Here is a 25,565-nt window from a genome sequence, read left to right on the forward strand (position 1 = left end):
CCAAAATCATCCGATCCCCCATGTGAAAACTAATGATTTTAATTTGTCCCTCTTCCTACCATGCATCCCTCGTGATAAGTAAGAGAAGGTACGACGATCTACTCAAACTAATTCAGTTTTATAGTCTCATCAGTTGTTGGTGGGACCATCTCTTGGTACTGAAATGAGAAGTCATAAATGAACCACTTCCACGGCTCAAGTGAGATAACATGTTTTATGAGATAGAAAAAGAGGTAATGGGGGGGGGGGGGTTGAAATAAAGTTTTGCTTTAGTGATCTCAAAATGCAATAATTGAATCCAGTTTAATGCAGTCTTTATTATACTCTCATGATGATATTACAAAAAAAACGAATCGAGACTTTTAGAGATTTGATAATCACACCTAATGAGAGACAGGCTATTTTTGATGTAAATATGACTTCTTGCAGCTTGCTGTGTTGGCTGGTCTACCTGTGCATTTAAAAAAAGAACAAAAGTAAGAATTTTAATGTACTTTAAAGAACTTAGCCTCAAGCCTGTCTATAGACAGCTCACCGCCGCAAGATGACAAAAATGAAAAAATCAATTGAATCGCCTGTGTGCTGGCTAGCAGGGACGTTAAAGAGCCTGCGCAATTCTCTCAAAAAGTAGGAAACCTAGCTCCTGATGTTGAGGTCTGGCCTTGTTATCGTTTACACTAGCTGAACTGGGCCAGGCTATCTAAATAACGCAAATGAATAAATAAATAAATAAAGATACTTTCGCTCTATATATGAAGTACCTGAACTCTCTAAAGACCACCATAGTACATGAACTCCGTGCAGCACACCGTATTAAATCCTGAACCACAAGTTCCAGGGGTAACAAGAAAAAGTCCAACCTCTTCTCCGTTTTGATCGGTGACTGAACCCTGGCAATTAGAGGAGGTGGAACAGTAACTCATCCTTGGACAACCGCCACCGCGCTTTTCCTCTCCGAGCATCAAAATATCTGTTGTAAAATGCAGTTAAAGTTTTAGAAGTTTGTCCCCGAGCCAAGTGCCCCTTTCAGACAGCGCTTGAGGGCCACTCATTATTTTTCTCGGGAAGGGGGAATGGGTAGGGCCGATGATTTTGAGGAACATATGTTTTTCATGTGGAACAAGGGGGATTAGTTGTCGCCAACAGAGTCTAACAGGGGAACTATGGAATGGTGAGTGCAGTTGAACAGCCAAGGAGGGGAGAATCGTTAGAATGTTACCTACAGAACCTAACCGAGGGATCATGTAAAAATCGTCCGCTCCCTCCCTCCCTCCCCAGCGATAAATAAAGCCAGCATCTTGTCGTGGTCTCTGTAGCATGAGGCGACTAGAAATATTGCTACTCTCCAGCATCGGATGCAAGTCCATTGCAGGTTAACCTTCTATGGGATTGTAGAAAGACTATCATAGTTTGATCCGTTTTAATCTGAGCATATGATGTCTTTTGAAATAAGACCTACCTCGCTGGGAAAGACCTGCAAAAGGATTTCGTGGTTTGCAAGTTGCAATTGTGACTACCGCCAACAAGAAGCAAAGGATAATAAGTTTTCCAGCCATGTCGTAAGTAAACTGTAAATAAGAAACAAAATGAAGTCTGCATATTTGAAATAGTTTACGGCAAGCTGCACGAATTTAACTAGTTTGTGGTTAAACCCGCTTGCCCCTAACGTTCAGACGTTCGTTTCTTACGAGATTTTGACGTGACTCTTATCGTTTGTTAACTAAATAAAGATTTGTAACGAAATCACAATCAGAGGTGACTTTCAGGCAGATCTAGTGGTAGATTTGAGCTGAGAATCAATGACCGCGCATTCGGAATTTCAACAGCGCAGCTCCAACCCGCGAGCTGAGAGCCCTATACTTAAGAAAATATGGTAATGTAAACATTTCTTGTGAGATGATGTATCGTCCTTCCACAGGAATTTATGAGCATATTACTCCACCTATTTGTCAACCGCTGACTAATACGACTGCGGCGTTCTTCGGCGAAGAAAAAACAAATGGTGGTCGAATTGGCACCTATGTCGGTGGTTTTAAAATGTTTTTATTGCTTTCAGGACATAGCACCATGAGAAATGCCTATAATGGATCGCATATGAGGTATTGTGCTATGAAAGAGATCTGTTATTGTATTTTAGGAGGTAAGACTCGTTTTATTTACCTTTTTTTTTGTTTTGTTTTTTTATTTGTTTTGTTTTGTTTTTCTGTTTTTTTTTTAACTAAATAAACTCTTTTTCTCCATTATTCTTTCTACCCAACCAACAGTTCTTTGACACAACATGAAGATTGAAAACCTGGCATGCACATTTATAATTAATTCAGACTCGTCTTGGGTTGTTAATGACTGCAATCCATGATGTACTGCAAAAAAGATTTGCGAGGGAGATTTATTCTAAAGAAAGTAACGACTCGCATTCAGTGGACTAGCGTATCATTAAGTTTATCGAGTCCCACAAGGTTTGAACCAATCACATGAAATGATGGGGTTTAACTGGCGGAGACATAATCGCGGATGATATCTTCAGCAAAAAGACTCGGATGAATGGTGTGCGTTAGTGCTAAATTTATACGAAAACTACCCGTTCTTGAAGTCTCTCAAACTGGTACTGGTTTCAAATTTCCTTACGACGACTTTTGGCCCAGTACTTCTGAGCTACTTCAGAGAAAAAAAATATATCGCTAAGATGACTTTTGACATAACATCGCATTGGGCCATTTTTAATCCAAAATAATTTAAAACCTAATTTAAAAAAGATGAACACCACTCCCAAATACTATTAAAAGGTTCGTAACAAAACGCGGTGACAAATATCAGATTAAAAAAAAGAGACTAAAAGTCAGGCACCGATATATTAAAACATGTACAAATAATAATTATAGAACCACGACTGCTCTTCTACATTTTGGGAAATTGTCTTCTCCTGTAATTTTTCTAAATGACATATTAACTTTCGAATTTTCGATTGGGAAAAAGTCCTACCCATATCGTTTCAAAATTATTTGCATCTCAAAATTTTAGTATTGCAGCTTTGTTCGCTTTCTTTTGGTCAATTTAACCAGCAAATAATCTTCTTGATCACATTACCCTTTGCTTTGAAATATTTTTGAAATTCATGTGAAATTCCTCATTACCTTCGGTACAAGCGATGCGTTTGTTTCAAAAATATAAAATTTGAGCGGATCATTTTCGGTCATTGAGGAATAGAAATGTTTTGTGAATTTTATGCTAGTTTTGTTGTTTTCTTTTAAAATTGCCTGATCGCTCTTAATAAGTAATGGTGAGGATACCAACCTGAGAACGAGATCGCTGAAGAAGTCGCGCCTCTAAAATTCTGAAAAGTTGTAAAAGAGGAACACTTCTTGTTAAAGTGAATCGACGCTTGTAATTCTAATGTATTTATACCACAACCACTTCCCGCAAAAATCTAATCAGCATCTGAATATGCAGAATGTGTACATTTTTCTCGAAATTCTAGATGTTATCTCTGATTTTCTCACTTCAAATGCACTGGGAGCGTACTTTAAATGGAGAAGAATCCGGTCTTGTGTTTTATAGACTATATCTATAAGACTAAAGCTTTATTGGCAATTGATCTAGATAGAATCTTTGGTAAACACTAATTAAGTACGGAAAAACGGTTACAACTCGAAGCACGTACATGCCTCTCGGTCATTTTTCAAACCAAAAACATCCCTGCCTTTATCATAGCTTGCAAATACTCCTTCCAATTAAAATCATGTTCGCGTTGCGCCAAACAATCCTTACAGAAGACTTGCCTTTAACATGAAAACATAAGTGCTTCATCGTGGTCAATAACACCCTTAAATGTTGTTTGACCGCATGCTTGTCATATGCTATCGTTCTTTTAAACACAAATACGTTTTCTCTCTGCTTAATTTTTGGTCTAGATTGCAAGTAACCGCAAAAACCTTCCGGTGTTTATAGTAACTTCCTCCTATTTCGTGTCTTTCTTTCGACAGTGGTAACCTTAAATTCATCATCGGTTTTGAGCTTTTTCTCGATCCACAAACTACTTATTTTACTTTATCTTAAAGTTGCATTCGTGAGTCAAATGCATTTTGGAAATGCAGTATGGAATATTGGATTATGCCTTTTTGAGCATCACTGCCTAATCACTGTGAATTTACATCACAATTATTCGTAACACTTCCCTAATCTACTATAGTTTTGATCGTTACGGGCAATTTATACGCAATTTTACAGTTGGTTCCCATGTATGAAATTAAATTTGAAAACTAAAACTCTATAATTTTTTCGTGGGACTGGAAGGAGCATTTCGATTGAAGAGCAAAAGTTTAATAAAACCCCACTGATTTAAAAGTAAAAGTTGACAATCAACAGTACATCGTTTTACAAGAAAATTCTTAAAGACGAATCGTACAATATAAAAGAAGCGTTTTATTGCTGCGGTTTTCGCGTATTTTTTCATTTCGTTTCAACCGAGGCGATTTTCCATCCAAAGTGTTTACACTGCCCATTGAAAAAAGGATTTTATCTGACCGATGATAACAATAATAAAGATAGTCTCCAATTGAACCAGTGGCTTTTTATCGTGTGAAAATTTCAATTAGTTCTCGCCTGAGCTTACCGTCCGATATTGTGTTTATCAACTCTTTCCTGTATTATTCTGAAGTAAATTAGCAAACGTATGTATCCTGAAGGACTCTTTTTGCACACTCACTAAACAACTCAATGCTCTGAACTGAAATTAACAAACACGAAATGTGTTGCAGTATAAAACCTACTTTTACCTTCATATGTTTCTTTACAACTGGGGCACGCGCATCATATAACATTCGACAGTCCTATGTTTGCACCAGACTTTTTAGCTTTTAGTGCGAAGAAAAAATTAATCATGACATATTCAAATCAAGTTCTGACTCTATTTAGCAAAATGGTGTTTTGCACGAATTTCAACCTCACAAACTACTGTCGGAAGAATCCTTTTTACTCAAGATTCAATTTGCAGGTGATGTGAGAGATTTTCGTCATTGTTTTCAATGATGAGATAACTTAATTTCGTCCAAACCTGAGCACAAAATGCGTAAATATCGTGTTTTTTCTTCCTTTTTGCTTAATTTAATTAATATATTTTTTCTAAATACCCGGCAAAATCTTAAAGTGAATATGAGGGTTCTTATGTTCAGAAAGAAACGTATATCACTCTTATAACAGGAGATTGCAAATTTTTTCCAATTATGGTACTTACTGGGAAAAAAAAAACATTCATGGTACATCTTTTTTTTTTTAACGCCTCGAGCGTTCTCAAGCTTTTCCCGTATTATTTTTTTTCTTATTTTCGTTTAAATTCTTTTTCAACTCGATGGCGAAATCGTTGGGTATACAAGGTGGAAAATATGGTCGTCAGATTTGGTCAAGACATCTTAAGGATCTCTTTATTTCATTTGGTATATTATTGTTGGATTAGTCATGAAACAATGCAGCGATATTATTTCTTTATATTTGTATTCCTGAATTTTAGAATTTTTTTTCATGTTTGTCGAACTTGTTTCGATCGCATATGCCCTCAAACAAAACATTTCATTTTGTTTTACTACTTCCTCGGTAGAATAAGTGAATTATGGTCAAAACTGAAGTCACTCTCCTATTGAGATCTTTATTTTCAAAGTACGAATTTAGGTTGTGGTTTGATCCAGGATTTAAATCCTCATTTCCAAGTAGCGAATAGCGTGCTTCAGGCTAGGATCCCTTACTTAGGATGTTCGCCCGTACACAAAATACTTAAAAAGAGAGTATTGCTCTTCCTGGACCTCTCAGTTTCGGAGCAGACAAATCATTTATTTTACTCCAGAACGCTGAAATAAAAGCTGACGTGTATTTCTGGTAAGGCATAAACTATTTTGAGCCCCCACATTCGCAAACTGTTTTCTCTGGAAAAGAAATCAATATTTGATGGGGCTCAATAATTATCAAATTAGACATGTTTAAGCTTGTTAAACTAACAGCGCATGCGCTTGCAAAAAACATCCGGAAAGTTAAGTTTACATCAAATATTCAAGAAATTACATGTTAACAATACCTGCAATTTGGTCATTGATCGAGAGCGTTTTTAATTGCTGTTTATGGTCCTGATCCTGTTTATAATAAATTATTCCAAGCAATAACTCGTATTTCTCACCAATTGGTGGCTACTGATTTTAAGGTGTCAGTTTTACACGATATATTGATTGCCAAAGTTAAAGACCATTTTGCACTTAAATTATTATGTTCGTTGTTCAATTACTCCAGTTGTTCGCAGATTGAGGAAAGTCTTGATGTTTGATTGAATTTACCAGAAAGGTTTGGAATAAACATCGTACCATAAAATGTAGCCAAAAGAAGTTGAAATAGAGATATAATCTCAGAGAGTAAGGAATCAAGAAAAGTTGTATCTAAAGACATGAGTATATTTTTTTCTTATACAAATTCTCGTAGAACTGAATAAACAGCTGTCTCCAAACTAATAAGTCTGTTTCACCACATAACTTTAAGCCAACTTGTGCGCTTGTTGGACTTACGTACCTAGTGAAGTTTATGCTGCTAGATTAAGAATTCTATCTTGAATACGAAACTTTGGATCATAGACTGATCATGCTTTAAAAAACATAAAAAATTGTCCGATATTTGTGTTTCAGAACAAAAAGGTCCACATTTTCGTTTTTGTTACAAGAAAACATGTTAGAGTCAAAAGCATCAAACACAAGGGTTTTCAGCGAATAATCTTAAACCACAATGATATAATAACAGAATTCGCCGAGCTTTTGAAACGTAGAGACAGTTCACGGACCTTGGAACACATTAATGTATCATAGCTGTGTCGAAATGTACCAAAGATGATGAATTGTAAACGACAATGTTTGTATGATTTATCCATAGAATACTTTAAAATTTTCATTTGACGTCGAAGAAAATGTGTTAAGCGGAATATGTAGTTTTTGAAAAGTTTCTGACAAACCTTTACTGTTTGGTGAAATATGGACCAAGGATTCGATACCACGCACTGTAACTAGCAGCCGTTGAGGTTCCTTGCCAATCTTCTCAGGTGTGGAGATGTGTTTCTGATTTTAAGTACGTGGTGTTGTTCAGTTATGGAAAATTTCCGCACATTTATTTTATTAGAATTGCAAATAAGATTAAGTGATAAAAATTTCTTGATTAGCTAGTACAAGTCTATTTTTTCTGATTCTATACAGGTGAAATATGAAGTGAAGACCACCTAATTGTTTGATGACAAAACCGTAGATAACTTTAAGGAACATATTCCTCTTTTCCTATGTTTAAAAACATGAAGAGAAATATTCGGTTTTTTTGTCGGAAATGGTTTGCTGCTTTTCATTATCCTCTATTAATCAAGCAAAGTTTGGCTTTGAAATTGAACACGTAGATCACGAGGGAAAATTAAACAAACTCAGCGTTCTAGATCAGCAGTAATGCGTTTTCTTTCTCACTTTGATTTCCCATCTGCCATAATTCTACCCAAAAGGTTTTAATACATTTTATAAACGCTGAGGAAGAAATTGGTACAAATGGACCATGAAAGGTCTGCACGAACAGTCAGTCACAAGAATGTTTTATGAAATAGGACAATTGTCAGTACGCTACTAATAGGCTTTAATTTGTTTGATTATACAACCGTATGCCCTGTTTCATGAAGAAGCGTATGAAGTAAGATTTGTATCAGGGGAGGCTTATAGAGACGCTTACTCAACATTCAGCGCCAGTTTTAAAGTGCTACCGATGCCATGAATTATTCTATATTTACTGATTCAATAAGAAACTCTAATTTCTCACTTACTGGTGTGCCAAAGAGAACCAGTTCTTTTTCCTTTTATTTGAAGGTGTCAATTTAGCGCCGCATGTTGTTTGTCCAATTAGTAAACAAGCGTCAAAGTACAATGGAGTTGTACTCCACTAACTTTAATTGATGTTCATTGAATTAATCCTTTATGTTCAAAGAAGATCCTCATTAAGCAATGTTATTTTCTGTGCATCCGTATTTATGTTTCCTATATATCGTATCTAAATAAGAAAAAGTTTTGCTGCGCGTTTTATTTAAGCAGAAAAGGATACCTAGGTTTATCCTCATGTGATATATGCAGTTAAGTGTGCATTAACAGTTAAAACCGAGAGCGTTAGTTTGAACATTCGTTTCTTCACTTGACGTGGAGTTTAATTAATAGAAGAATTTGAGAAAAAGAATCTATCAATCCTGAAAGACCACTGATATCAAAGCTTGTTGGTAATCCATCTTGCCTCGATCGCTCTCCCATAAAATTGTCAGACGGAGACCCACTTGTACATGAATGACATAAATACTTTGATGACATTTTCAGAGCTTATATTGGCTCTTTAAGAACCATCCAAATTTTCCATAACAAACTACGTATTCTATTTACAGAATCCAACTCAAAAAATCATTTACAGGCAACCAATACCATTTGCAAGCCGTCATTCCATCGTGGGATGGTTTCTCCGCATTGCAGACATGCATTGCAGACATGCACTGCAAACATGCATTGCTGGCATGCATCACAGACATGCATCGCAGACATGCATTGCAGACATGCATTACTCTATCCTTTACTACTTATCACTAACACAAGAGAAATCTCCGCGAGCAAAAGCGCAGAGCATCGTCTTCGACGCGAAAGTGCTAAATCAAGAGTGTGGATAAGCAAAATTTTGGAGAGCCACTGGTTGTGGTGACATTTTTCTAGCTTTCCAGTTTCTTCTCATCACTTCAAAAGAAAGGTGGCGATATTTGCAATATCTTCTACCCTCAACCAATGAGAAAACTGAGATTAATTCATCTTTATATGTTATTATGTCCACAAAACCATAGATTCTATCTTTAAGGTCGTTATTGTTGTGTTGTTCACCCCACTCAACTCAAGTTTCCGAGTGCTTAATCTTACTGTATAGCCCTATATGAGCATTCCTTGTAAGATAAGTATTGTCACGTGACACGGAAGTGTCGGCGGTCTCTTTGCAATCGAGGCAAAGTGGAGTGCAGTTAATATCTAATATTATCGGCCATTTTATGGCCAGCCTGCTAAAATGTATGTTCAACGCAGTACTTACAGAATTTTTAATGATCTCTAAGGACGCCTTTGTGGCGCTCAAAGTAAAATTATGTGAGGAAAAATTTAGAAAGAAAAGTGAATTCCTTATTCAACAAACGAGTTTTTTAGACGTAGCGTGTGTAGACAGTTAAAGAATTTTGTAGCAATCACTCAACTGATCACAATTTTCACGAAAGGTTGTTCCCCTTTCTTCTACAGGCTGATTTCTTTCTTCATTCAATAGATTGTCAAAAATAGTCCCAGATTGCATTCACTTCGATGAGCATTAGAATGGTAACATGGATTTAAAAAAGTCCCTATTTGTGAAAATATTTACTGAGGCGTGGGCTGAAACAGAAACAGAAAGTCTTAAAGTGTTTTCTTCATTAACCATTCATGTCCCGTTACGCACTCCGAGTCACTTCCTTAATTATTTCTCCGCGGGTTTTTCCTTTTATCCTTTCCTCTTCCCGTTCTTGAACGAGATCTGAATAACCTTTTGGACGTGCATTTGATCTTAAACTGTGTGCAGTCGGACACGTGGGTAAATTTCTCGTTTTGGCCAACACAAATGCGAGTACAACCATCAAGGATACCACAAGATGAATTGCTGTTGGTATTCTGTCTTTTCATCTTCTTCATTTGCCTCCTGAGCAGGGAGCCCAACAAAGCCCCACCTTGTCTTCTCTTTCGAGGGCGGCCAATCGTTCGAAGGGTTGTATTCCTGTGGGATGTTTTGGGTTTCAAAGTTCCAGTGTCTGTGGAGGATGAATTTTTGGTGGCTGATGAAGATAAACAAAAATATTAGTGTAAAATGGGTCAATTTATTCCAAGGCAATGCCTTGATATGACTAACAACATATTTAAAAATTTCTGTGGCATCTTGAGAACGTGTCGGTCACGATGTTTAATTTCATTTTCTTCGTCAAATTTCAGTTAGAGCGCAGGTCTAATAATCTGATTCTTTTTTGAAGAAGAAAAAAAGAAAAAACATCTTCAAAAAACATTGAAACATTAATGAAGTTGTATCTTTGTGTTTAACTAAACATTAATCAAAATATGACACGAGTTTTTTCGAAAAAAAGAAGGAAGATGTGAAAAATGATGTCGTAACCTATAGCTACTCATAAGTTATAAAACATTTCAACTCCCACCCCCTCTCCCACCATTTGCCTCATTCCGTGAATCAGCTGACACATTCTAGCATGACTTAATGACAAATCAAGAGAGGATTAACGTCAGAGACCCATTTAGTAGAGGTGTTCTAAGAGACTAGAGAGTTTGATTCTGAGAAAAACTTAAGGACGTTTATGTTATAGATGTCTGGACTCTTTCTCTGAGACTTATCCTATCACGCTGAATTTAATACAACACTTACTCCCATTTTTCCCAGTCCCTCCCTCCTCGACAGTATCCCCAGGTATGAAGCGATATACATTGGCGCCATGGCAAAGGCTGCTCACGGCCTCGTCCCAGGTGTTGTCCGTGTGAGGCTTGACATGGGCATTGTTACGACGAGTCTGCTGAAAACGGAACAGACTATATTCAACAAAAGCTTTGATAATGAGAGAAGCAGGTGGAGTTACATAGCGAGTGTGTGTTTATACCTCAACATAGAAGACCATTTTTATTAGTACTAGTTTTGGCATTCCAAACAGTTTAGACAATAAATCACCCGCCTTTGACACGAAGTGGGAATCTAAAGGAGAAGTATACCCAAGATACATTAGTAAAAGAAAAAACTTGTCATCGAGTAGAATCTCTCCTTCGCAAGCCCCAAGGACCTCAAACAATTTTTCTTGGTAAATCTACTTGTCAAGTCATCTACTCAAGCAAAAGTCTATCTTTTTCGTCTTTTCAAGTCCATGTAAAATACTTTTGTCCAGAACCAACGCGGCAATTGTTGGGGAAAATCTCAACTTGTTTTTATTTACAATACCGAGGGAAATTTGTAGGTCACATAAAAAAATAGGCTAAAACATGTCTTAATCATGGTCTTCGCATTCGCTCACGATTTGCTTCTTTTTTTTGGAGGAGGGGGGGTGGGGGGGGGGGGCGCTCATGACTCTATTCCGGTACACATTTGTTCCTAGACAGCTGTAGGCGGATGAAAACAAATTGAGCTCGATTTTGCAGAATTATGAATTGTCCAAAGCTGCAAATCAAAGATCGATTCAATTCGTCGTCGACTTCCGCAAAGGTTTTCACCTTGTTGGGGACTAGACGTAATTTAAGTTAAGATTTCTGGCATTAAAAACTCCAAGGTCGGACGCATTTCGCAATTTTTTTTTCGTCTCAGTGTAGTAAAGATATTTTGGGAAATTCTTAAATGATTGAGTTCGCTACTATGTAAAAATAGTACTTCCCCGAAAGTTTAAGTAAAGATTTATCACGCTCACAACACAAAATTGGCCTCGCAAAATATTCAATCTCCTAGTCTTTTCACAGATCGCTCAACAAGGATTACACACGGCAAAGTTGTCTTTTGTAAGAAAATTCTAAGGGGTTTGTGCCTAAGCATTGGCACAAACCGATAACGAACAAGAAGGACATAATTTTAAGATATTGTAAGGAGGTATGATTGTGCCAGCGAATTACGCAAAGGAAATGGTGGGTAATTTGAGTAAGGATCTGCATTTGACGTAAAGGACGTCGAGCCCCGCACGTATCAAACGCCCCGCTGACCCTAAATGTCAAGTGGAGAGCAACAATCTAAGATAACTCAAAGCGAGCAGCATTTCATTTAAGTGTACTTGAAAGATTTGAGACCTCACCAAAGGTCTCTGTTTTGACCTTGGAATGTTGGACATGGGTATTTTCAAGAGACTTAAACGTGGAAAAGTGTATCAAGTACCATTTCTTTTGTGAACTTAAGTAGGTTATCATAAAGTAATCTTAAGCTCAGATGTAAAAGCACTCCATGGAATCAGTGAGCACAAAACTTGTGTTAAACGTCATAAGAAAATGCAGATGTAATGTCAATCTTACCCAAAATCTAAAAAAGTAATTTTTCTTTCCCATCTTCCTGTTTGTCTTCATCTGTCTGTCTGTCTACACCAAAGAAGTCACATACTCACTATAACATGATAATTTAAAACCACTTACCGCATAGCTTTCCCTCACAGGCTCAATTCGTCGCTTAGTCTAGAAAATAAAGAAGAAGAAATCTGTTTATTGTGCTTCTCCTGAACTCGGGGACACCTGGGCAAAAAAATTGTGTAAGCCCTGCACGCACTTTGTCGATGCTATTTCTTTGAAGTGTCACTACATGGTTTTCTATCCATTTTGTCTTTTCAAATGGCTATCCTCAATTGCTAAAATGGGTATTTCCTCCAAATTAATACTTTCATTTGATCAGTCAACAAGGGCGGGAAAGTATATGCGGTATTCTTGGTATGGTAAAAAAGAGACTCACATGTATCTAATGTAAGGACTGTATTGATCACCGGAAGCAGTAAAAATTCTAAAGTACTTTCAACTGATTTTATCATTGGGTATTTCTAGCATCAAAAAATACGTTTTTCCAACCAGTTACGGTCAGGATATTTTCTGTAGTAGCGGTTTGTAATAAGCTTAACTTTCAGACAAAATAATGCCGCCTTTTTGCTGTAAATTGAATTAATACGAGTAATCCATCCTCAAAATCCCCTAATATCCTTTAATGAAACGCTTATGACAAGCACGAAAAAAACGCTGAAAATGATGAGGATATGAAAATACATGACCATAGATCCAAGGAGACATTGGCTTAAATTGGAAAAAGTTCCATTTTATCTTTTTTTTTTTTCACAGTAAACCTTGCCAAAAATAGCTTTTTTTCTAAAGTCGGCTGTTTTCGGATCACTTTAACTGGATTACGGTATCCTCCAAACTTAATAGACTTGGAAGACTGTCAAGATGTTTTTTTTCTTTAAAGAGAATTAGGAACGCTGAACTTTGATCTCACAAGACCTCCACTCTCTAGTTCTAAAGTGGAATAATGTTCTTTTCTTTTTCCTCTTTTTCTTCTTCCCGAGCGTCCTCAAACTGGCATGCGGTTCAACACGTAATTCCAAACTAAATTTCCGGCTAAAATAACTCTGAGAGCATCAAAAGGCACGGTTCCGTTTAGTGATCAAAGCGTGCGCTACTCACGTCAGCATAAAAAAGGAAGTTGTTTTGAGAAGCTGCTTATCACTTACTGTACAAACGATCTATCACGACCAAAGAAACAATTGGGGTACATTGTGGTTCCAGTTTGACCCAATGAAACTTTTATCTTCTGCCAAACTATGGAAGACAAAAAGTACCAGCTTATATACTTGCTTTTGAGATAATTTGTAATCGGTCAATCAAAGAAAAATCGGTTGTTTTTGGTCAAGAACTTATTTGAAACCAAGACGGCAAACGCGATATGATTTCGACCGAACACGCCATGACAGTCTTAACAGCTGTCATTAACCGATTCACAGATAAGGCGATTGCACGAGGAAATAGGAACTCACTCCGAGAAATTTCGGTGCACTAACACCACAGACAACCATAAATATTTGTGAAATGATTTTGAGAATATCTCCTAAAACAGCAGTCGATTCCATTACAACACGAGCAATCGTAGAAGAGTCAATTAACTGAGACATCTAACCCATCTTTGACAAGGCCACGTCAAGACAACCATTTATCGATCTGTCAACGCAATCCGCAAGTTAATTAAGTTCTCAGTTGGGCGCTTTAAAAGTTGTCGAAAAATCACTATTATAAAAGTACTTTGTCTGCACTTTCTTTAGAGAGTACGTATCTATGTACTGTAGCACTAAATTCATCTAATATGCTTATGACAAGGAATGTAGTGAGGCAGTAATTATAGGTCAACATGTCAAGAACGAAGGAATCTGTATAACTTTCCAAACGACAAGTTGATCCCATTATAAATCATTTCCCGGCATCAACCTATTTTCCCATGAACGCGATCGAGAGTTTTCGTCCTGACCTTAACTATAAGGAAACATCTTGGTGTGTAGAAAGAACAAAATAAATTAATTGTTACCTGGAAAGTTCTTTGATGATTTACGAGACCTGTAAAAAATATTCACAGCCCCATCTTTCATGTCTAAACTCAGATGTTTTATTCCACGTGACTTTCAAATGAAAGAACATTGTATAGAGTTTAAATTGTCCCCTTTTTTTCCCTTGTTTTGGCTGCCGATGTCGATATACCTTTCAGCTGTGTAACGTGCTGTCAAAAGTGTTCTGGATCTTTTGCCATTCGAGACATCATTATCAAAGAATCTCCATTAGTTGGGCTGAACCGTTTTCTCGTATACAGGAAACTTTAACTTATGGATAAAATCAGTTTTTGTGGTTTCAGCAGAAATGAGCCATTTCCCCGAGTCTCGCAGAATTTCATGGAGGATCGACAAACAAATCTCCTTACTCGTCTGAAAATGAGTTTAAAAAGATCCTAGAAATGGCGTCCTCTTATGTTTGCCTACGCTGCAACTTTCTCCAAAGCCTATACTTATCAAAAATACAATAAACATTTTGTACAACATGGGAAGATGGACCTTCATTACGTGTCATAGTTCCGGCAGCTACGCAAGCTAGTGACCCCGAAGCTTCGTGAACCAGGAGCACAACCTATGTAACAGCAAAAACGAAAAAAAAAAAAAATTTTTAAGTGCAGCCACATTACCTGCAACCCATGCAAGAGTAGACTCCATACTGTACAGTCGTTCAGACTTTCTTGTTTGAGGTCGGGCGTATCCTCGACAAAACAAACCGGAATTCTTGAACATGTTTCTACCTTCAAGCATGCGAAAGCCTGCAAAAAGAAAAGACACATGCCAAACTCAAAGCTCTTTTCAGAAATGAACGTTACTAAATCTCCGCTTTATAGTGTAATCAAAACCAAGGCCGTTTTCTACAACTTTGAAGTGTAATTGTACCTTGCTAAGGTCGACAAATGCTTGGAGTTCCAAAATGTGCTTTCTTGAGTTCTGCCCCGATTTACGGCACAGCTCCTGAAGAGTGACTTGCTTATGATCGTCTTTTCTTCCTTTTGATCCTTTTCTTTTCGATTCCACGGATGAAATGAGGAATAACAACAGCAGTACGAAAGATAAAGTGACAATAGCTCGCCAGAGTGCCATATGGTACAGTTATTAAGACAGCAGGCGTTCACAAGTGGCTCGAATGGTAGGATTGTAAAGATTATGCGGTCAGGGTTCGAACGTAGTTTACAGTTTTCTCCTCAGAACCGAATGCATACGATGTGGACTGATGATATGACTGCTGTTAATTTATGTAGTTTTCTGAGCCAGCCCAGGGCACTTGTGTCAGCTCGCGATGATGACATTGTCAGATCTTCAAACGATATTAAATATCTGTTTTTCCTACGTTAATGAATATTTCCGGATTCTTGCCAAGAAAATCTTTCCTGCATAAAAACTCCAATACGAGTGTGGTACCGACAAATTTGAGTGTAGAAAGTACTTTTCCATGCTGCGTAGAAACACTAGAGCTTAAAATCGTCATCGTCACGTTTGTATCTTCTTTTGTTGGCAACATATTGCAAAGCACAACGAGCAGAGTGCTATGTCAAAAGGTTAAAAGCTCGAAAGAAGCACAAATCGTTAGCCTAACACTCTTAGCGCTGAGTCGCTGGAGATGAAAGAAGCTTGCAAACCTTTCATGAAACCTCAGTATCGTTTTTGCCGGATACAAGCACGACATCATAGCGGGAGACACGTCCGTTTTATGTGGTTTGGAAATAGTTACCGTCCTTGGCATACTTTATCTTATTTGACAAGCAGATTTTCAAATTACTGGGACAACATAGCTGACCTCAATTTTCATCGAAAGAATTATGAAATGAAAAGGACTTTACGGCATCCTTTGTGATATATTTACGAATTCCAAACGAAAGTCAAATTCTTATTTTAAAAAAATAAACAGTCACAGACAGTGTAAACACATTTCAAAATATATTTTTAGAGTTCAGCGATGATTTGACCTTAAAATATGCAACTCAATCTTTTCTTTCATAAACTTTACATTCGTTGAGATGTCTATTTACAAACACAACCCACAAATTTGATTGAAAATAGTAAATAAGCAACTTTAATGAGTGAACATTAATTTAGGATTGCATTGCAGCAGGGTCGAGAGGACTTTTACCGTTCTAGTGATCTTCAACTCGTTGTTCAGCATAAGCTACGCTCTCTCTTCATGTAGTTACAGGAAAGCATTCAAACATCACACCATTTGACCGATTATCTTCAGTATCGTGATTAATAGCTCCCTTATCATTGTAACTATGCCCCTGTCACAATGATTAAAACCAAAACAAACCACGGATTAGTGGTGTACCGTGTAGATGTATTGCAAAGTCGGGTGGTGGTTTAGAAAAGCCTCACGAACAAAAAGGAAGCGTTGGTTTGGGGAGTGTGTGTGTGTTTTTTTTATTCCAGCGGCAACTGAATGAAGTTCTGTTGATGACTTTGATACTTCGCACCTTGGTTTATTTCTTAGTATCAAACGTTTGCAGTTTGCTGCTCTCCATAAATTCCACGTTTGGGCGGTTCTATGCTGCGCTCAGGAGAGAAGACAAGTGTGGTCGCACCGTCCGATATGGAGAGATTTGTTTGCGGAAAAGGCGTGAGAGTGTGCCTGTTTAATTATGGATTATCATACTGTAAAAGCACTTAATCCTCTCTGAGATACTGGGATTAAGGAACCATTGGCGGTTTACTGAAAAGAGGAAAAACTAGGATAGCGGTAGAACATAAAATTCCTCGTATGGTTCAGAATTGAACGTACTGTTTAATTTTTCGGATCTACATTACCTTGGACTGAATACCAAACGTTCACTAAATTCCTTACAGCTTCTCAAAGATTTTGCTTCCTATACGAGTGGTTGTGGACTGAAAGCTGTTACATAATGATCTAAACTGAAATTGTTCTTAAGGAGACCAATGATGAAAAAAGTACTCAACACGTTTCAATGTGCAACACCTCACGATTTCCCTGTTCATTAGCTTTCATTCAACAGATCGTAACTTTGTCATCAAAATTATATCCTCAATGTGATAAGACCACCGCAGACATAAACTCAGCAGAACTGCCTCGAGGTTCGGCTAAATAGCTGTCATTTATTTGAACGTAAGCCAACGTTTTCAGCCTTGACCTTAAAAGATTTTTACGTTGGTGTCTTGCAGACGAAAGCGAAAATGTCATCATGTGAGTTATAAATAGATTTAGAAAGACGGTCAAGTTTATTCATCTTTCACGAACGTGGGACTGAGGAAAATCTGAGTCACGTAAAGAAAGCGAAACTCACAACCTCATATTTCACCGCAGTCCAATTATGCTCTACTTCTCCTCGTTAATTTTTTTTTCAATTTTCTACAATAACCCATGAACGAACCACGAATACGGAGATCTTAAAAGCTGCAGAAAGATCTGCATTTAATGAGAAAGTGACCACACAAATTTTGCCAACATTCATAATGATGTACTTTTTCTTAACGGTAAATTAAGGACCGTGCTGATTGTTACATGATTAATTTGGCTCGTGAAAATATCTGTGCTATTCATCGAAAGATCTCTCTCGATTTCCTTGCTTAAGTATAGACATGTAACACGGCTAATTATAATCCGATTAATTCCGTTCGTTGTTCGGTACTCCGGTGTGTTTTTTTGAATCTCTTTGCTGATCTACAGTTGGTTGTCGACCCAAGCATTTTGTATTTACACTTGGTTTTACAACCAGCGAAAGCTTCTTTTGTAGTCAACGAAACGTTGGTCTAAAAATTATGATGAAAGACTTCCTGAGGGTGTGGTTGATTTTTTTGTTGTTGTTGTTTTCTTAGCACTTGAAGTATCTACTTTACTACGGGAAACTTCGACCTACTTCCTTAATTAATTATAAAGACAATAACTCGCCAATTTTCAAATATATGTCTTCCCCTTGAACGTTGATTTATCTCACTTCAATATTGCATCAGACACACTTAACCTTCTCATTCAACGGAAAAGTTAGAAGTCATTTAAAACAATATTAGCAATGATTACACGAAATTCACAATGGCCATTAATTATCATTTGTGTAAGTTGAATGGTAAGTTTTTCCCGAAGCCCAAGGTCAAAAAATTATCCAATTTTTGTATACTTAACGCATTTTTCTCTTAACGAGGAAATATTTAATTTGATTTGTACAGGTATGTATAGTATCAGTATAGGTTACTTCACAGACAACCTTGTAAACGTTTTCTCTAATTTTTCATCTATACAATCGGTTAGTGTATTCGGGCCATAAAGAAGTTTCTCTATGGTCATTTTAACCACAAAAGGACATGGGAAGCGCGAGAACTGACCTCTCTTCCGCCATGGATTAGACGCGCCCAAACTATTATTACTGATCTAAATACGGAATATTGCGGTGTCGCAAACAGTAGTGAAGGTAAAATTCAAATAACAAAACCTATGTTCAGAGTGCAGCCGGGGGAGGGGGGGGGGTTCGGGTCCATGCGTCCTATATTACTGTAAATCAAGCAGCTTATGATGGTAAAGCAACCCGTCGTGCTTTCATAAACCACTGAGTAAAATGCTGTTATGGGAACACACTCCAATCCTGCCTAAAACCTCATTTCTGTATCAGGAATTAAACCTTTTCCGATATAAGAGAAGCGCACCCAAGCCATTGTTTGTAATCAAAACACAGAATATTATGATATTATTTACAACCAAAATAACAAGGTTCAAATAAAGAAACCTTATTCAAGGGCGTGACTTAGGAGTGGGGTACGTCATGAAGGGCCGAGTATGCCCCCAATGGCTGATAAAGAGCTGTTGCAGGCCCCCCCCCCCCTGAATATTTTGCTTAGAAATATGTCCGTGTATGTACAGTTAGCAAACTTCTGTGGCAAGACGTATCCTGTTTAAATTTCATTAAGTCTACACGAGTTCTTTTTTATTAATCTTATTAGTTGCTCACGAAAATGCAACTCTCCACAACGAAGATGGGTAAAACATTTGAAATTTTTGCCACAACTTTTAATTTTTAGGGAGCTCTTAAGAAGCGGTTTCATGGCCTTAGAGCAAACGCTTTCAATATGTTCATGATAAATATGAAAAAATTCAAATTGAATTTCAATTCTTGTTGAGTGTTATTCTTAACCAGACTCTGGCCAGTGTATGTTAGCCACCATAATTCTCTTACAGCTATTATTGAATAATATATAGATTTAGTCAAGCCTAAGCAGTCGATCTACTCAGTTTCTGGCCAATCAGCGGGGAGCGCATATCGTTTAATTTTTCTGATGTGATCGCGAAACTGCAGGTCAAACTAGAATTTCTCAACTATCTGTCTTTCTCAGCCAGACAAAATACTTGTCAATTATCATGAAATGTCGCGAATGACATACAAAACAAACTTCAATGTTTTTTTCAACTTCGTTTTTTTTCGCTCGCTTCGGAAATGTATTCGATAGCTTTAGTTTGTTTTCCTGACCGCTCGACCCCACCCAGAGTTTAATTTTATCAACCGGCAACATCCACAAACGGAAATCGCGGAAGTAACAAAAACACCCAAAGACATATCACGGAATCTTACCATCCCTCTTGGCGGACTTTCCAAATCAACTCGACGACATAGTCAGTACAGCATTACTGTGGCTCTATTCTATCAAGGTAATAAATTACCATCATTATGGTGACAATTTAACTGTTTTTTTCATGTTTTTGGAAGCATGATACGTTGGAATAACCCCAAAGTCTAACCTCCTAAACAGAAAAGGGCGTAAGAATTTTCGCCGCTCACTAATCCTGTTTCATCCTGCATAGTTACACGAAAATGTACTTAGTTGCTTCCTAACCCAATTAGATTCGTAAGTTAAGGTTGATAATTTGGCCATGTTTCTTAAGTCTTAAGTCTGGACGATTTATAGAGGTAAATTTCTTTGTACCCTTGATTTTAGATGGACAAGCCACGACATCACTTCTCAGAAAACTTCCGTTCACGTGAGGTATACTTCAGAATCTCATTTGATCAGTAAGAAAAAAAAACTTACAGTGAATGAATAAACCAAGTAGTTACAGCCTGGTTCAAGATGAAGAACACTGACACAGATTACATAAATTACATAAATTGAGGTCAATGTGTTTCATGAAGCAATAACTAAACAGTAATGGGGCTACCACCTTTACGGGAAGTTTGCGCCATCAGGGCAAAGCGGAATTACAGCATTTTGCTTTGCTGATATTAAACTTTTTTCTGTTTGTTGATTTATTTGTCTACTTATTTTATAGTCTGCCCTGCTCTATGACAGACTTAGATCTTGCCATCTTACCCTGAACACTGCGTCTGCAATACAATAATATTAACGGGTTGACACGTAGCCGCGTTAAAGGTTACTGAGGATTTTATTTAACGGGGAAGCAAGGCCCTTAGACAACTTGGAAAGCAAGAATAAGACTTAAAGGTCTTTAAAACCTATAATTTATTTGATAAGGCTTTGTTTGAGGAAGTAGACCCTCCTTTGAGACTGTGACCGAAATTTAAACTTAATCACAGACGAAAACAGTCTCCATTGCAAAAACAGCACATGGTTCAAATGACATGTGTTGAAAGTTTCAAGTGAGCGAAACTCATAAAGGAAGAGAAGACATTCTGATCTGTTTTTATATGCAAAGAGCAAAAAGGTTTAGTAAATAACCAGACCTACTCACTTACTCAAACTATACAAATGTCCTTATTTCTTCAAAGAATTCGAGATGAAATTTTCTCAGGGGGCTGAAACACGCGGCTAGCTGAAATTTTCCAGAATTGCTACTAACTGTGTTGGAAGAATTCTTGGATGTAGCAAACCCGAAACGCATTTTGAGAGCTTGCACAACTGTTTCTAATTATCTCATACCACTCGTGTAACGATGAGATGGTGCAAACATTGTGTATGGAAAAGAGACTCAGTCAACATCTGGCATAACAGTTGGAAATCATGCTTAAGCAGGGCGTGTAATTAATTTTTTTCTCTGCTGGCCACTTGGCTTCTAAATTCTTCAAAGTGGTAGTCAATTCAAAAAAAAAAAAGTTGGTCGCCATTTTTAAAGACAATCCAAACCTTTTTTACGCAGTCATCTTTCTATAAATTAAGTTAGGGAAAAGATCTTTAATGTGCTACAAAGTGGACACTAGAATGCATGATATGGAACGTTCAAGCTCACCTAAATCCAAGATGGCGTTTAGTTATCGATCGAGATGCATGTGCTGCGTCTTGTAAACAAACTTAACGGGGGAGTTTGCCGCGGATTTATCTTTGCAAAGCTTTTTAATTCACTATTTCTCTGGGTAACGTTATGATGAAATATTCTAGTCGCCAATTTGGCGACTAATTTTCAGGATTTGGTCGCCAAAGTGAAAAATTTAGTCACATTGGCGCCTGTATTAGGCGCAATTTCACGCCCTGAATATAAGATTGTGAAGTTTGGTTTGAGCTCTGAATGACCTTGGGTGACTTAAGTCCATTCAAACAAAGTCTCTCCCCAACTTTCTGCTTTTACTATATTTCCATTCTTTTAGTTTTGTTCTCAGTAAAATTAAAAAAGAATCATTTTTACCAAGGGAGGCACGTTGGGTTAATGTTTATAGGGTCATTTTGTCACTTTCTTAGGCTGGACACTTTTCTCTCACCATGCCTCTCTCCATCCACGAGTATACATGGGCACTGGTGTTCTTTCAAGAAAACTTGATGAACTGCCTGAGGGACTGGGGTGGAGGTTATCTTTTTGGATTGGTGGAGAGACTGGGGTGAAGGTTATCAGCAAAGGACTGGTGGAGAGACTGAGGTGGAGTTTATCTCCAATGGACTAGCAACACATACTTATTCACCCCATGCTACAGGAAGTTGAGTCCACAACTTTGCAACTGTTTACTTTTTAAAATAATTCATAAAACAAGTTTATGACTAATTCAAAGTTCAGAACTAGGATACTAACTACTGAGATACTAATTGAAATCTAAAAACAAAATGCAATTGTATATTTATGTATTGGGTCCTGTAGCAAGTGCTAAAACATGTTTCATATTGAATAAATATCAACTGAAAAGGCAACTGCATATTTTTTGTGAAGTTAAAGAAGACATCAAAAGAATTCAAGAGATTTATGGTTATGAACTATAAAAGGTATTTTTTGCCATGACATTTCTTACAAATGAAGCAACACAAGGTAGAAAAACAAATGAAACAAAGAGTTTGTTTTGAAATGCAGTCATGCCAAAAACAAAGTCATGTCATTTGCTGCACTGATTGTAAAGTAAGACTGAATATTTTTTCCAAAGATTCTGATTATCAAAATCAAGACATGTGGCTTGTCAAAGCCTGTAAAAGAAGAGGGAAACCCTGAAAAGCTTACTATTTCCAGATCCTTACATGCACATGTATCTGTGTTTAGAAAATTGATATCTTTGCAAAGCATAAAAACATTTGGATGATCTCATTAATAAAAAATTTCAAAAACACGCATACATACATAGCAAAGTCTTGTGAGACTAGCCAGAGAGCACACTCTGTTTTTTTCCCTTTCAATTCTGTTTCTTAGAACTTGAGTGAGGAGAATTATACACATCATTCATTTCCCTTAATGTCTGATACATGATCAAGGAAGGAACAAAAATCCAGATAGAATTGGCAAAAACAAAGATTGTCCAGAAGTAGAAGACCTTTTCAAAGCTGTCAAAAGAAGGGGGCCAGTCCTGAAAAGATAAGGATAAACTTTAGGGACAGGTATTACCTATTGATTTCATTTATGGCTGGAAGTCTTTACTATATATCAAGTGAACCAGATCTGCAAGATTTACTTTGAATTTGAATGGAAAGCTCAGTGTACAGAAAGGAGTTGGATTGAAAGATTGATCTCTCCAGCTGAAAAAGGTAGCCTTTTAAACCAGTGTAATTTTTTTATTTAGAGAGCCCCCCAGTGCCTTGGCAGAGGGAAAAGGTTTTGCTGCTTAGACTGGACCAGGGCAGAGGATCTTAAAGTAAATACCAGTAACTGAGAAGAATGTGTTGCCTTTTTAGTGATAACTGTTTGCAAATGGTTAAGTACTCACAGATGATTTAAGCCTCCAAATAATAAATGCTCATCTTTTTTTTGCAATAAATATTAAATGGTTTGCAACTCACAAGAGAAGGACTAGCTGCTCTCTAAGCTGTGACTTTCTTTATCATGGATGGATGAGAAATGCATAGAAAAATTAGATAATAAAGAACTTTGAATAATCTGAGGGTAAGTAGTGAAAGTGTTCACTTCTCTTCACCTAGTTTAGTTATATACAACACACTTTATTTCCTACATTCCCCAACCTAACCGCTCAGAAGACTGTTCACATAGAATGATGTATCTTACCAATGGAACATTCTTGAAACCATCATACACTTCTGTACCAACATACATAAAAGTACCCATGAGCTGAAAGGTTGATGTGATGATTGACATAAAATGGCGCCACCAAAGGTCTTTGACAATGGCTCTATACCTGCAGAATTAAAGTGAACATTTTTAACAAGGTATTGTAGGTGAATTATTTTATCAATGGTTAGTTGCCTCCACTGTCTCCAATACAATTCTTATGAGGTTTAAGTTCAAGAATTTGGTATTGGATCAGCTAATATTTCCATGATTGATATTTGTCTTTATTCTCATCACTTTCTGCTTGATTTTGTATGGAGATTGTAAGGAGAAATTCTGTCTTAGTCACTCAAAGGAGTTAAAAGGTCACAAATATGTAACCTTGTGGTTATAGTCTGATATTATGGCTGCCTGACTTTATTGTCAATGCAAATCCAAACTGTGCAGACTTGAAAATGAAATTCAGTGACTAAATTTTGCTTACCATAAAATACAAAGTGGCCCCATTATGGCGATTTCTATGTATGACACCATCATCACAGTTGGATCCTTAGTTTTCCAGTAACGGGCATCTAGTTTTCCATACTCAACAACCATCCACTTGGGTCCACGACCAGTGGTGCCAATGACCCTGAGCAAATGAACATCAATCAACTCTGGTAGTTTAATAACTAGTAGTTACAGTCTCGAAAGTTGTCTCAGATTGCTTACAAAATACTTCACACAACTCCCTTAACCACTCAGATACAAAACTAAGGCAGTTGCAACTTCATTATCAGCAATTTCCTGCCCTTGAGTTTGCACACTTACTAGGAGTGCCCATAGGTTCATTTTCACTTTGAACTCTTCACTGATTGGCTGTAATGATTACTTTAGTTCCAGTCGAAGCCTGATTTCTATGTGGGAGGGGAGGGGTAGGGTAAAATTTCCCCACAGTTTGAGGTTTTACGGCAGAGCAAAATGGAGCCAAGATAATGATCCTCAGGCGTTCTTCTCTGAAGCTCAAATCTCGTAAAGCTTTATATTTATTAAGTAAATAATTTAAAGTTACCGAATTTGCACAACTTTCGGCAAGGATAAGATCACGATCGAACATAACATTCATTTCGCTCTGACGAAGGGCTTACGCTCGAAACGTCAGCTTTAAAAACTCTTTATGTGGCCAAGTTACGTTATCAACTCAGTTGATAATACTAAATTACCCTGTTATACTCTCCCACCGACGTAGCACCACAGTTTCTACAGAAACTTACCCCCTTATTCAGTTGTTAAGTCAAGGTCCATAACTATCTCGTATTTCCTTCCTTGTAAACTCGTGAACAGCAAGTCCAATAGACTTATTTTCTTTTTCAGACACTTAGCTAGCAAATTACTCAAATAAAGTTGTTCTCTTACCCATCCATCCAACAGTGAATTATGCAGCCATTGAACAGAGCCCACCATGCAAGAGTCATATGTGTACCTCGAGGAAAGCCAGTCCAAAGGAAACATAGCAACAACAGCACCACTGGAATCACATTCACAGGATCTTCAATGTCTTCTACAAAATATTTGGCTGTTTCTAAAACATTTGATGAATTGAAATCCATCTTTCAAACTCTGACGAACACAAAGAAAGCCCGCCAAGATTTTCTTTGATTGAACTGAGTCTGCGCGTTTTTAATCTAGCGTGACCGGATCGCGTGACTCCGGCGAGAAACTGACAAAACTCACCTTCGAAGCCTTGACTACCAGGCAGACACACGTTAAGAGAAATGCAAATCACTAAATTACCCTTAAATTGCTTTATTACAAAGTATCAAACGAGGTGTACCTCATTTCTTTATAAATGTAAGAAGCGAAATATGGACCGTTAGGTCGTGTTTTTCATCGTGCAAAACTACGGTCTTACTACATCCCAGGGCGGCTCGAAGGAGGCAACGGAAGGTGTAATAACCCGTGCAGGAACAAGGATGGCCCACAGGTAAACTATGACATAACTCCTTTAACATTTATTTCAGGTTCGCCCAGGAATAATTTCAACAAGACCATGACAAGGCAATTTTGCTTCTCTTTTAACGATTCGAACACAATAATCATTAGCAGAACGTTAATTTC

The 25,565-nt window shown here is 37.3% G+C and overlaps 2 protein-coding genes and 2 long non-coding RNA genes across 5 annotated transcripts; all 4 read right to left on the reverse strand.

Annotated features, from left to right (window-relative positions):
• Positions 1 to 297: 297 nt before the first annotated feature.
• Positions 298 to 3,572, reverse strand: LOC113667769 (uncharacterized). The gene is made up of 5 exons (XR_003445921.2): positions 3,520 to 3,572; positions 3,292 to 3,331; positions 1,460 to 1,568; positions 762 to 970; positions 298 to 451 (listed from the first exon to the last, which is right to left on the reverse strand). It is a non-coding gene; the product is annotated as an uncharacterized LOC113667769 (long non-coding RNA).
• Positions 3,573 to 8,342: 4,770 nt separating this feature from the next.
• LOC113667681 (uncharacterized) lies at positions 8,343 to 15,587 on the reverse strand. 2 transcript variants are annotated; one of them, XM_027183542.2, is made up of 5 exons: positions 15,008 to 15,587; positions 14,755 to 14,883; positions 12,189 to 12,227; positions 10,462 to 10,603; positions 8,343 to 9,865 (listed from the first exon to the last, which is right to left on the reverse strand). In XM_027183542.2, the coding sequence occupies exons 1-5, from the start codon at positions 15,209 to 15,211 to the stop codon at positions 9,510 to 9,512; spliced, it is 870 nt and encodes a 289-aa protein (XP_027039343.2). In that variant the 5' UTR covers positions 15,212 to 15,587; the 3' UTR covers positions 8,343 to 9,509. The 2 variants fall into 2 exon arrangements, with proteins under 2 accessions (XP_027039343.2, XP_027039342.2); XM_027183541.2 differs by having other exon boundaries at positions 10,462 to 10,606; positions 15,008 to 15,412.
• A 436-nt stretch (positions 15,588 to 16,023) lies between these two features.
• LOC149038368 (uncharacterized) lies at positions 16,024 to 19,744 on the reverse strand. The gene is made up of 2 exons (XR_016180389.1): positions 19,675 to 19,744; positions 16,024 to 16,383 (listed from the first exon to the last, which is right to left on the reverse strand). It is a non-coding gene; the product is annotated as an uncharacterized LOC149038368 (long non-coding RNA).
• Positions 19,745 to 21,964: 2,220 nt separating this feature from the next.
• LOC113667741 (emopamil-binding protein-like) lies at positions 21,965 to 25,151 on the reverse strand. The gene is made up of 4 exons (XM_027183598.2): positions 24,864 to 25,151; positions 23,953 to 24,099; positions 23,466 to 23,595; positions 21,965 to 22,812 (listed from the first exon to the last, which is right to left on the reverse strand). Exons 1-4 carry the CDS (start codon positions 25,055 to 25,057, stop codon positions 22,642 to 22,644), a joined length of 642 nt encoding a protein of 213 aa, XP_027039399.2. The 5' UTR covers positions 25,058 to 25,151; the 3' UTR covers positions 21,965 to 22,641.
• Between the last annotated feature and the right edge of the window lie 414 nt (positions 25,152 to 25,565).

This window comes from Pocillopora damicornis, chromosome 10, assembly GCF_964200805.1.
Source record: "Pocillopora damicornis chromosome 10, jaPocDami1.2, whole genome shotgun sequence".
NCBI classification, from domain to species: Eukaryota; Metazoa; Cnidaria; class Anthozoa; order Scleractinia; family Pocilloporidae; genus Pocillopora; species Pocillopora damicornis.

What these genes read in the sequence shown, in the direction of transcription:
- LOC113667681 (XM_027183541.2), bottom strand. Translation starts at nt 15,211, where the DNA reads ATGGCACTCTGGCGAGCTATTGTCACTTTATCTTTCGTACTGCTGTTG. An exon ending in CATTTGTCGACCTTAGCAAG is followed by an intron (nt 14,884 to 15,007) that starts GTACAATTACAC and finishes TTCTTTTTGCAG; the next exon opens with GCTTTCGCATGCTTGAAGGT. An exon ending in TACTCTTGCATGGGTTGCAG is followed by an intron (nt 12,228 to 14,754) that starts GTAATGTGGCTG and finishes TTTATTTTCTAG; the next exon opens with ACTAAGCGACGAATTGAGCC.
- LOC113667741 (XM_027183598.2), bottom strand. Translation starts at nt 25,057, where the DNA reads ATGGATTTCAATTCATCAAATGTTTTAGAAACAGCCAAATATTTTGTA. An exon ending in ATTCACTGTTGGATGGATGG is followed by an intron (nt 24,100 to 24,863) that starts GTAAGAGAACAA and finishes TCATTTGCTCAG; the next exon opens with GGTCATTGGCACCACTGGTC. An exon ending in GGGCCACTTTGTATTTTATG is followed by an intron (nt 23,596 to 23,952) that starts GTAAGCAAAATT and finishes TTAATTCTGCAG; the next exon opens with GTATAGAGCCATTGTCAAAG.